This window comes from Eubalaena glacialis, chromosome 14, assembly GCF_028564815.1.
Source record: "Eubalaena glacialis isolate mEubGla1 chromosome 14, mEubGla1.1.hap2.+ XY, whole genome shotgun sequence".
In the NCBI taxonomy this organism is placed as follows: Eukaryota; Metazoa; Chordata; class Mammalia; order Artiodactyla; family Balaenidae; genus Eubalaena; species Eubalaena glacialis.
Window position 1 is genome coordinate 94316277 of NC_083729.1, and position 12695 is coordinate 94328971.

Below are 12695 nucleotides of genomic sequence, written 5' to 3' on the forward strand. Positions count from 1 at the left end.
AGTACTAAATTCCTCTCATTAGGGAAAACTTAATTAATTGGATCAATTAATTTAATAAGACTAATTAAATGTTATTAATGAACTAAATTTGATTTAAATTTCATTTTTCTCCAGAAAGGGCAATAATGAAAAATGATAATTACTGCTCTAGACAAAGACTGAAACAGGCCACGTTTGCATGCAGCATTTCCCACCTTCCTCCGCAGCCCTCTCCACGCTGCCCTGCGCTCCAGTCTCTTCACCCAGGTTGGTCCTAAATCAACTGCCCACCTGTTTTCACTGCTAATCAAACTCCTTTCTCCGTTCCCCAGTTCTCACCAGGGGTTAGGAAAGTGACCTCTGACTAACTTTCCCTAAGCTAGTTATACTTTCACAAGAGGAGACTTGGTGGGGACAACTCAATGCCTTTGTTTCTGAAGCCCTGAGTCACTGTCCTGCAGACTGAGCATACCAGCTCCCAATTTGCCAATGAGGACAGTTTCCCACTTACACGTACAGGACGGCCCCAGTTAACAACTCATCTTAAAACAAAGCTCCTTTATAACAAAGACATCTTTTAATGTTTGAAAATCATTCAAGCAATCCTGGCTTAATTAATAACGCAAAGTAATAGTCCAGTTAAAAAGTATACACTTAACTAAGCGAAAATAACACTGTGCACAACTACATCTGTCCATGAAAAAACGAGTACAGACCACTCACAAAACATTTATGGTATCCATCAATATACTCTCTACCTAGCATTTCATTACTTATGGCCTCTTTCTACACATATCAATCACACTGTCTGATGAGAACAAAAGGACTCCTCACTGTCTCCATAAACATGGTCCGAATAGAGGGCAGGATTAACCTTGATCCGGTTCTTCAGAGGAGAGTGAAAGGAGACCAGAGAAGACGTCCCACAGTTCTTGCACCTCATCTTTGGTAAGCCCTGTGGTTGTGTGACGCTAGGCTGCCTGAAACTGGCTTGGCGGGGCCAGGGACCCCATCACACCTGGCAAGAACCTGCAGGACCAGCCCGTCCTCCTGGTCCCTCCCCACACACACATCTCAAACAGAAACTGCCTCTTCTCCTTTCCCCCAACCGTAACCCCTTCTTATGCCTCACGATGCATATTTTATTTTTTCAGCATATGTCATAATTTTAATACTTCAGTTGTTTTACTCAGGTCTGACATCCCAGAAAACAACCCTATTCCTCCTGTATAATTTCTACTTCTGGTAATAAGCATTTCTGAAACACATCCTTTGTGAACTAAATGATTACCACGCAACCTCTACCAAACTGCCATATGCTTACATCTCCATCTGTCAGTTGTCTCAGGCCTAGATGTCAGAGTATTTAGGATTGTTTCAACAGGAAAAGATTCCGGATGGCCTTAAATGGAACACGGCTGAGAGGGTGTATCTTTACCCCTCTCCCATAACAGAGGTTCCACAGCCTCAGCCCTCCATGTTCATATGGCACAGCTGCCACTTCCGCTTACTTGCGTCTCCAAGCATCTTCCCTTGTAACACAAAGAAATGGGAGTGAAATTCTGACACCTAGGTTCATTTTCCTCCGCTTCATTTCTCCCAAAGGCTGCATTTCAAAAATCTTTCACATGCTCTGTTTGACTCTACCTTCCTTTTGTAGTCTCAATACCTGGTTCATTTTTTTAAATTTGCCCCAACAATTTAGTTATTCCATAATTTAAATTTTTCTAGTGTCAGAAAAAGCAGACTGAAAGAAATCTGAAAATTCTAGAATGTGGTCAATCATGGCTCCTGAGAGAATATGGTCACCATGTTTCTCAAAACAGATGCTCCAAACACATGGTCTAAAAGTATCCTGTCCTTGGAAAGACACCTGGCAGTGCTCCAGAAAACCCAGGGCTCAGAGCTTCCCTAAGCTGGTAAAAGTCTAACCACACACCTTCATTTGCCTCTGACAGGGAAAGCCTGCAGATAGCCAAAAGGGAGCCTGTACATCCTGTGGCATTATTTAAATTAACCAAAACAAATGAGGAAAAAGAGGCCACCAAAACACAATTCTGGACAACTTTAAGATTAGCACACAAAAGTTCACCTTTACAATGACTAGTTCTGGAACGAATCACATAGTGTAAGGAACTTTGAGTTCTACTGTATCTAAACTGCTTCAGCTAGATCCTCAATGAAGAAATCTCCGGACTTTTTGAGAAATACAAAGAAAGGAGTTAATTTCAAATAAGTGTAACTGCCAAATACAAAATTTCAAAGACAGGAAGAACACTCGAGCAAAATATGCATATTTACTAAAAGTAATAATAAAAAATTGTAAGCATACTAAATCATGATTGGTTTTAAAGGTATTTAAAATGGTAGTTTTTAATCTTGTGGTTTTGTTATTGAGACTGTGAGCTGCTTATTTCTGTGATCTTCAAATCAGTGGTAGACAAAAATTGGAAAAGGTGTTAAATAAAATTTTACAATAAAGCATCATCTAAATCAAACTTCCTCCCAGATATGATCAAAAGAAAGTGTAAAAATTATTCTCATTGAAAAAGCCTTGAGAATCAGGTATTTTGTACCAGGAATACTTAAAATCTTAAGCAGAGAAAATTAATTTAGTATGGTTAAAAATAAAGGGCCAGGGACTTCCCTGGTGGTGCAGTGGTTAAGAATCCACTTGTCAATGCAGGGGCACGGGTTTGAGCCCTGGTCCGGGAAGATCCCACATGCTGCGGAGCAACTAAGCCCGTGAGCCAGAACTACTGAGCCTGTGCTCTAGAGCCTGCGAGCCACAACTACTGAGCCCGCGCACCTACAACCCGTGCTCCGCAAGAGAAGTCACCTCAATGAGAAGCCCGTGCACTGCAACAAAGAGTAGCCCCTGCTCGCCGCAACTAGAGAAAGCCCGCACACAACAACAAAGACCCAACACAGCCAAAAATAAATAAATAGATAGATAGATAAAATAAAAAATAAAGGGCTAATAAATATTCTTGAGAAGAGTAAGTCTATTCTGTAGTAAACTATAAAAACTTAAAACACCCTCTTCCTCCTTTCCCACACACCCAAATAAATAAATAATCAATACAAACAGTTACAGTCTGGAACTGTGTTAGGATCAAAATCAGCCTGGAAAAACCTCAAAGGCTTGGAGGAAGGTGGAGCCTCATTAGAACATAAATGCAGACTAATAGCTCCTGGCTGCCCATAAGAATTTATAACTGATGTGTGTAACATTCAACAAGAATAAAATGATTCAAGGTGAACATACTTCCCATATAAAAAATATTCAACACCGGTCCTCAAAGATGTATAATCATGGCTACGGAGGATACAAAGAATATTACAGGTTGCTTTTCCTGAAGACAGATCATTTAATTGAGGGGGTGGGGGGGAAAATGCAAGGTTCACTAAAATTTAATTGATGTGAAAAGTTAAGTAACAATACAAAACATAAGTTAGGAGGTATTGCGAGGAAGCACATGACTAGTGGCAAACAAGCAGTACGACAGACTGCCACAGGTTAAAGTGCTCTGGGAAAGCTTCAGAGAAGATGGGACAGGAACTCGGTCTTTCATTATCTTATGATGATTACAGGACCTGGACCAGTGGGAAGGGATGTCTCTCCAGATCAGAAACACTGAGGCGGTAATTAACTCCAGGACATAAAAGAGAAGAATTAAAAGTCACAACTTCAAGGTAGAAAGTAAAACAAATAAAGGAAGCTTCTAAGATACAAAAATTATCCTCACTGAATGATAACTGAAAAAGAAACATAAGAGTTCAAAAGTATAGCATCTGAAACAGGAAATGACAGAGGCAGATTGAAATTGAAGAGATCTGGACACCATTTAAAAGCTTTGGTAAGGATAGTCTGAAGAAGCGGAAAATTATGAGTGTGTTTCTCAAGAGACAGGAAAAGGTAGTCAACGTCATGACAAGATCCACTATCAGAGTCAGCAATAAATAACTATACAGTCAAGATCTCTTGAATCATAAAACTTATGCAATTACTAATGGGGGACATGTGGAGACAGTGGCAGGCACAATATGGCCAAAAGCAAACCTCATCATCACTAGCTGTGATTCCTTGAGCATGCACTAAACCTCCCTGAGTCTTTTTAATACAACCTTTGAAAGTCAGTTTCCATTTACAGTTATTACAAAATACTGGCTATACTCCCTGTGTTGTACAACATATCTTTGAGTCTTAATGTCCGCTTCTATGAAAAAAAAAAAAGGTCTGAAAATCTGAAGAGTTTCAAGTGAGATTTAACACAGAGCTCTTTAAAAACTAAAGGTAGAATGAAAATGAAAATACAACATACTAAAATCTGTGGAACACAGCTAAAGCCCTGCTGAGAGGGAAATTCATTAACACCATGTGCCTATATTAGAAAGGAGGAAAAGTCTCAAATCAGTGATCTAAGGTCTCCCCTCAAGAACTTAGAAAAAGAAGAGCAAAATAAACCAAAAGCAAGCAAAGGAAATAAAGATAAGATCAGTAATCAGTTTATTGAAAATACAAAGATAATAGAGAAAAACCAATGAAACAAAGTTCTTTGAAAAGATCAATGAAATTGACAAACTTCTAGCAAGACTGACAAAGAAAGGCAGAAGACGCAAATTACCAATATCAGGAATGAAACAGGAACTATCACTACAAACTGAAGAAATCAAAAGGATTATAAGATAATATTATGAACAACTCTATACGCAGAAATTTGACAACTTGGAAGGAATGGATCACAAAACCACACACCATCACAACTCACCCAATGTGAAATAACATGAATAGCCAGATAACTATTAAGGAATTTAAATTTGTAAGTTTAAAAGTCCCTCTCCGTAAACTAATATATAGACTTAATGTAATATCTATCAAAATCCCAGCAAAATTCTTTGTAGGTAGACAAGACTATTCTAAAATTTATAATGAAAGGCAAAGAAACTAGAATAGCCAAAAATTTTTTTGAAATATAAGAATAAAGTGAGAAGAATCAGTCGACTGTATTTCAAGACTTGTTTATATATCTACAGGAATCAAGACTGCATTGCTAACAGAGACCCCAGAAAGAGATCCACACAAACATGCTCAACTGATTTTTGACAAAAGTGCAAAAGCAATTCAAGAGAGGATAGATAGCCTTTTCAACAAATGCTGGAGCATCCATAAGCCAAAAATGACCCTTGACCTAAGTCTTGTATCTTATACAAAAATTAACTCAAAATGGGTCATAGGTTTAGATGTAAAACAAACTATAAAACTGTTAGGAAAAAAATAAGAGAAAACCTTTGGTATTTTGAGTTAGGCAATGGATTCTCAGACTTGACTGACACAAAGGTACAATCCATATGACGAAAAACTGATAAAATGGATGTTATCAAAACTTTAAAAAATGTTTGCTCTGCACAAGATTCTTTAAGAGGATGAAAAAAACCCCACAAAGAATGAGAAAAAACATTTGCAAACCACATAGCAAGGACTGGTGTCTAGAATATATATTTTAAAAACCTCTAAAATCAGCAGTAAAAAAGAATCCAATTAGAAAATGGGCAAAAGAAATGAAGAGACATTTCACTGAAGAGAATATACAGATGGCAAACAAGCACATGAAAAGATGTTTAACATCACTAACCATTAGAAAAATGCAAGTTAAAACCCCAATATATCATTACATACCTATCAGAAGGTCTAAATAAAAAAACAGGAGCACCAAGCGCTGGGGAGGATGTGGAGAAACTGATCTCGCATACATTGCTGATGGGAATGAAAAACGGTGCAGAAACTCTGGGAAACAGTTTGGCAGTTTCTTATGAAACTAAACATGCAACTGTCATGTGAATCAGAGAACTGACGACTTACATCTTCCTCATGTAACATTACTAAAGCAGCTTTATTCATAACAGCCCAACACTGGAAACAACCTAGGTGTCCTTCAAACAAAGTGTGGTATATCCACCCCCTGGAATACTACTCAGCAATTAAAAGGAACAAACTAATGATACTTGCGACACCTGAATGAACCTCCAGAGGACGCTGCTGAATGAAAAATATCCAATCCCCAAAGGTTACACACTGGGCGATCCCATTATATAACAGTCTCGAAATGACAAACTCATAGAAATCACAGACTGCAGTAGTTGCTAGGGGCTAAGGAGGAGGTGGAGTGGAAAGGAAGCGGCTGTGGCTACAAAAGGGCAGCGAAGGGCCCTGGGGCGAAGGAGAGCTCTGTCCTCACACAGCAGTGTCAGCGTCCTGGGTGTGCTCTTCACTGTGGTTGGCAGCGTGTTGTTATTAAGGAAGACTGGGTAGAGGGTGCTGGGGAATTCTGTTACTTCTCACAGTTGCACAAGAATTTACAATTATCTCAAAAACTTTAATTAAAGGTAAACTTATTGCAAAATAAGCACAGCAACTGACAAGAAATCCACCATCAATTAAATGATTAAACTCTCTCCAGCCCAAGTTTAATTCTGAAGACTGAACTTCACTCTGAACCAAAGAGTTTAAAACACATTTTCCTCACCCACACGTGCACACAAACACAGCAACGGTAACAAGGCAGTCCAGACAGGAAAGCTGAGACCTCCCTAACGACAGGACACAGAGGAAAGAGACCTGGGCTGAATCAGGACAAAAACCCTCCTCCAGGCTCTATCAAACTGGCTGTGTGACTTGGGAACATCACCCAACCCCTCAGGTCCCCACAAGCTAAACTTTTAATCTGGGAGACTGCTTAGACCAGCACTTTTCAAACTTTTTGGTCTCAGGCCCCCGAAGAGCTTTTGTTTACAAGGATTACGACCACTGATATTTATAGTATCAGAAATTAAAACAAAATTTTCAAAAGGCAAGTGGTCCTTCCACAATGTATAGCGTCTGGAAAACTCCACGGCACTCACAAGAGAATGAGAGTGAAAAGGGCAAGGAACAGCTTGGAATGGCCGAGGACACAACTGTGACCATCCCACGGCTTACTCAAATGAGATCAGTGCATAAAAGGGACTTGAAAGGTACAGAACACTGAACAAATCAGCCACATCAGTTCTTTTAACGGAAAAGGGCGCCAAGGCGGGAGAAAAAGGCTCCAATCCCAAGGAGGTCGATACTGGGTAAAATGGGGGGCTTCTGAAGGCCAAGTCCAGTGGGCCAGCCCGCCACCGGCCCGCTCTCGCGCGTTCGGGACCGTTACAGAAACCGCCCCCGCTTCAGACTCAACTTCGGGGAAGACGGGAAGCCCCGCGAAGCCTCGGCCGCCGGGAGGGGCCGTGGCAGGAGGGCGGGGGTCCCGGGGAGGGGGGCGGGGGATCGGGGACTCACCAGGTGCCGCGCCACCTCGGAAGACATGGTCCGGGCGGGGCTGGGCGGGCGGAGGGCCAGCGAAGCAGCTGCAGCCGGCCGAGTGGCGCGTCCGGCGGCGGAGGAGCGCTGGGGGCGGGACGGGACGGGACGGGACAGGGCGGGGCGGGCGGGAGGGAGAAAGGAAGGAGCGGCGGAGGGGGGTCCGGCGGCCTCAGTGACGTGGAGGGCCGGGCGGGATGGCGCGGGGCGGGGTCCGGTCGGGAAGGGAGGGGAGCTGAGGGGAGGGGTCCCGCGGCCTCAGTGACGTGGGGGGCCGGGCGGGATGGCGCGGGGGGCAGGGGTCCAAGAAGGAGGGGAGGAGAGATGAGAGGAGGGGTCCAGCGGCCTCAGTGAGCTAGGGGGCGGGGCGGGCCGCGCGTCTCCACCGCGCCCAGATGCCGCGCGCGCGAAGCGGGCCCGTCACAGGAGTGCCCGGACCTTTTAGAGAACGACCAGTTAGTGCCGGGGAGGGAATGGAGCACACTCGGGACATGAGGAGAAACACGCGCGGAAAAGCGGCCGCGGCTTTTCTGACCGCCGGGGCGGGGCTGGAGCACAGATTGCGGCCGGAGCGGGCGCCGGAAGTGGGCGGGGTCGGGGCGTGTCCCCTGGCAGGAGCGGCCATTGCGGACCGCTCACGGGCCGGAAGTGGGTGGAGCCAGGGCGTGTTCTCCGGGGAGAGCACTGATTGCAGCCTGCGCGGGGACCGAAAGGGGGCGGGGCGGAGAGGAGCGGGGCCAGCGGGAGCGGTAAGGCGGCCAGTGCGAAGGCCGGAAGTGGGCGTGTCCGTCCGGCGGGGGCGCGTCCGCGGGCGCGGCCGGGGGGCGGTGGCGGCTAGTGAGGCAGCTGCGGCGCGCGAGGAGCCTGAGGAGGGGCTGGCCGCGTCGGTCCGGAGCCGGCCAGGTGCGCGACCGCGCATGGAGGGTCCCGTGGAGTGCGGGGCCCGGGACCAGGCCGAGCTGGAGCAGCCCGTCGGGGGCGCCCTGGGCGGGACGCCCGAGCAGCGCGCCCGCTGCCGCCTCAGGGAGCCGGGGCACTCGGCGGCAGACCCCGCCGACCCCTCCGACCCCGCGGACGGCGCCCCGAGCGCGCCCCCGGGGAGGCGGCCCTGCGGCGGCCCCACGGAAGAGGGCGCGCGGCCCGAGGTGCCTGGCGATGCGCCGCGGCCCGGCCGCCCTGCGACCCGGGAGGCGGCGGGCGGCTCCCCGCAGCTGCGGCGCGGCCCCGGGGGCGCGGACGGCGCGGCGGCAGAGGAGGAGGGCGCGGGCGCGCTGACGTTGGACCCGCTGGAGCACGCGTGGATGCTGTCGGCCGCCGACGGCCGCTGGGACAGCCTAGAGGGACTGCTGGCCTGCGAGCCCGGCCTGCTGGCCAAGCGCGACTTCATCACCGGCTTCACCTGCCTGCACTGGGCGGCTAAGCACGGCCGGCAGGAGCTGCTGGCCCTGCTGGTGCGCTTCGCGGGCCAGCACCGGCTGCCGGTGAACATCAACGCGCGCACAAGCGGCGGCTACACCGCGCTGCACCTGGCGGCCATGCACGGGCACGTGGAGGTGGTGAAGCTGCTGGTCGGGGCCTACGACGCGGACGTGGACGTGCGCGACTACAGCGGCAAGAAGCCCTCGCAGTACCTGAGCCCGAGCACCGCCGAGGAGATCCGGACCCTGGTGGGCGCCCTGGACGAGGACGAAGCCGAGAGCGCGGCGGGCAGCGGGGGAGGGCGCTGGAGGCTCTCGAGGGTGCTGCCCTCGACCCTCATCTCCGGCAGGCTCTCGCACGCTCTGGAGGACGGCGGGGACCACCACCACCACCACCACCACCATCACCATCACCATCACCTGGCCGAGGGATTGGCTGCGGGCAAAGCGAAGGAGCCGGGTCGCAAAGCCTCGGGCAGCTCTAGTGGGCGGATGAAACCCAGACTCAACAAAATCCGCTTTCGAACCCAGATCATCCACACCACACCCTCTTTCAGAGACCCGGAGCAGCCCCTGGAGGAGGGGGAGGACGAAGAGGAGGACCGGTCTTTTAAAGGCCACTCATCCTCATTCAAATTGAGACCCAAGTCCAATGTATTCGGGTAAAAATGATTTCTTTTAGAACGTTCTAAGACTTGTTTGTCGTCTTAGGAATAGGGTACTAGGTGTAGACAAGGAAGTGAGACCAGAAAAGACTTAAGCTAAATGCTGCATTCTTACTTCGGGGGGTTGGAAAGGATGGGGAGGAATTCTCCTTAGCAGTATGGCTGCAGTGGATTTCCAAGCGATTCCTCAAACCTTGACCTAGGCCTCTTTTCCCCCTGCCACCTTTCTGCGCTGGAGTCCCTGTTTCTAGGGACTGAAAGTGTATCTAAATCAGGTGCTGAGATGATGATTGAGGGTCCCTTTGATTGAAACATTGCCGGATACCATGCAGAGTAAGGAGCATTGCACATTCGTATCTGTTTTTAATAGTGGCGACTCTTCCAAGAGCAACAGGAAATGCAAATTGTAATGAAGCTGGTAGTGTTTGTAAGTGTGAACAAACCGACATACTACCCTGTGTTTTTACTAATTGCATTTGTTTTTTAAGATGCTACTGAAGGTCAGGTCAGAGTTGAAATGCACAAATACTAATTAGAGAATAATGTGAATACAATTGGGAATCTCTTGGTACCCTACTTGTAAGTAGTGTTCACCTCTTTTCAAAAGCAATTTCAGCTTTGGTCACTGAACTAAAGAAATAGGCAGCATTCACTTTTGAGTTAATCTGTTGTGTGGTTTCCTCTTAATTATCTCTAATACCACTGCACTTAGTATTAAGGTACATTATTAATAACTACACACATTTTTATTTAAAGAAAACACTTTTAACAACCTATGGTACTTTTAAGTAAATATTGCCTCTGGTTCTGATTCTCACTAACTTGTTTTGCTTTTCCAAAAGTCTGAATTTGTCGGAGTTTTTATTCTGGGGGTCATTTAACCGTTGGTTCTACTTGGCATGACCCTATTTGGCAGTGCTTAGAGTTGAATTGCCTACAGAAACTATTTCTGGTTTAGATTATTAACAAAAATTGACGTAAATGTTAGTGAACTGATGCTTCTGTGAAGTAATTATTAAATGAACTTAATGATTCTCACATAAGGTACACTTTTTATTTTACTAATGAAATACATTCATAGTCTCAATACTTTGTAGCAATGTTTTGCAAATGTTTAAAATACTCAATCTTTTCAATTTTCCAGTGTTTCCTTGAATCTATTAGAGACATGGAGTGAAATTATTGGAAAGCTGGCTAGTAAATCTACCCAGTTAAAAATAGCACTTTATAAAAGGGAAAAGAAAATAGATGGGACTATTTCTATATTTAAATGCTGCTGGCTATTGAATCCCTTCACATATAAGTGAAAAAATATCGGTCATTACAATTAAAGACTTGTTTAACTGTGGTTCTTAACTATATTTCGTTCAGATATGTTAGGGTGAATGTCTTTATAATTATTGTTCAATTTAACTCACAGGCATATTAAATTCACTTGTAACAAGATTCAAAACGACTTGTGGGAGACTAATTCCAAAACGTCCTTCTCCCTTGGTCTTTTTGGTCTCATAGTTGCTGAAATATAAGTATTGCAGCCTGTAGTGATGACAGAGTGAGTTAACAGATTGCAGGGTGAATGAACCAATACATGAATTGCACAGAACTGCAGTGTTTAGAGAGTTCTTAGATCTTTAATTTCCAAAGTTGTAGAAATTTGTAGCAAGTTGGTCACACCTCTCTAGACAGCAATTGATTTCGTTTAAAGACTAACGAAAAACATTCACATAAAATATGTAAACTATTGTCCATTTGTGTGCCTTTACTTTTGTTTTAGGATTATGGAAGTGGGATATGTACATTTGAGAAGCACTTTTATCCATACATGTGGGTGAAAATCTAATTTTGTATAAATCAAAATTAGGTTCCTTGAAGGTGAAAAGCAGTCATTTGTTCCGGATCGTACACACATTGCCTGTATCTAGTGCGGGATAAGTTGTAACTTCTCACTGAGTCATCGGTTTCAAGGACGTGTGAAGCCAAAGTGAACCATAAAAACACTGTGGAACCACCTCCCCGTTCCACTGAACAGTCAGTGTTAATCTCTCAAATGTGTATGTTAGTGCCTAATTGCACAGAATCTATAATTTGCTAGATCTTTAGGGATTGAGTCAATACTTAACTTGCTTTTCACATTAAAGAATTCAACTTTTCAGATAAAATATACTTTAAAATTTCAAAAATCATTCCTGGGGGAACTTCTAGCATTCCTTGTCATGATGTACTTGTGTGCAGTAAGTGCAGCATTTTCAGCTACTTAACTCTGTTCCTCTTATTTTTTCAATTTCTAAATTGAGATTATAAAAAACAAGTGATTTGTGTAATTTGATGTTTGTGGAGTTGTGGCTACCATTAATGGAAATATGCACGCCAGTTACTCAGAGGTCGTTGATGTGAAACTGTGGTTAGAAAATCCAGGTGTGTCGGTGTGTTTCTTACAGGTGCACTGGACACTAGTGAATTTGTCACAGCTCTCTTCACTTTTATGGTGTATAAAGTGCAGCTAGCATATAAAACTTGAAAATATGGCACTAGTCTATTCATGCCTGAAATCTTGGAGTCCAGGATGCCTTGTCTCTTACTTTTCAAATAAGTGAAACTTTGGGAGTTTAGAATGTAAAATTTGTAAAGTTTGTTTTGTCAAAATAAAACGTTCACACTAGATTTTTCCTCTGAATTGTCTAAATCACTATAGTCCTTTATATTTTTACCTGTCTGGGGTTTTACATTTCGCACAATGCTTTTTGAAGTTTGCATCTATTTGATCCTTTTTCTATCCCTTAAATCACTGGCCGTATATCCTTAATTTACAGATAAGGGAATGAAGGTTGATGCTGTTCAGGGTCACAAAGTCAATGGCAGTAAGATCTCAAGACTTGGTGCTTTTCCACAACATTATCTTTTCTGCACTTTGAATTGCCAAATTTTGGCAAAGGTGCTGCAGTTGGGCACCAGCGGTGGAGGAATCAGCTTGGGGAGAGGGTAATACCTCTACCACTACCTTAAAAAAAAAAAAATTGCAAATGAAGGGACCGACAAGGGATTAATCTCCAAAATATGCAAACAACTCATAGAGCTCAATATCAAAAAAAAAAAAAAAAAAACCAATCAAAAAATAGGTGGAAGATCTAAATAGACATTTCTCCAAAGAAGACATACAGTTGGCCAAAAAGCATATGAAAAGATGCTCAACATCACGAATTATTAGAGAAATGCAAATCAAAACTACAATGAGGTATCACCTCATACCAGGAAGAATGGCCATCATCAAAAAATCTACAAACAAATAAATGC

General features: G+C 44.7%; 2 protein-coding genes across 2 annotated transcripts in view; one reads left to right on the forward strand and one right to left on the reverse strand.

Moving 5' to 3' along the window:
* The window catches only part of SEPTIN10 (septin 10), a 55157-nt gene extending 47344 nt beyond the window's left edge, over window positions 1-7813 (reverse strand). Inside the window, exon 1 of the mRNA XM_061168839.1 lies at window positions 7301-7813. Coding sequence (XP_061024822.1) covers window positions 7301-7327 — 27 coding nt within the window. The 5' untranslated portion in view covers window positions 7328-7813. The remainder of the gene's footprint in view (window positions 1-7300) is intronic.
* A 313-nt stretch (window positions 7814-8126) lies between these two features.
* On the forward strand, window positions 8127-12052 carry SOWAHC (sosondowah ankyrin repeat domain family member C). Its single transcript, XM_061210999.1, has one exon. It carries the CDS (start codon window positions 8239-8241, stop codon window positions 9403-9405), a length of 1167 nt encoding a protein of 388 aa, XP_061066982.1. The 5' UTR covers window positions 8127-8238; the 3' UTR covers window positions 9406-12052.
* Window positions 12053-12695: the final 643 nt, after the last annotated feature.

Coding starts and splice junctions, on each gene's coding strand:
- SOWAHC (XM_061210999.1), top strand. CDS start 8,239: ATGGAGGGTCCCGTGGAGTGCGGGGCCCGGGACCAGGCCGAGCTGGAG.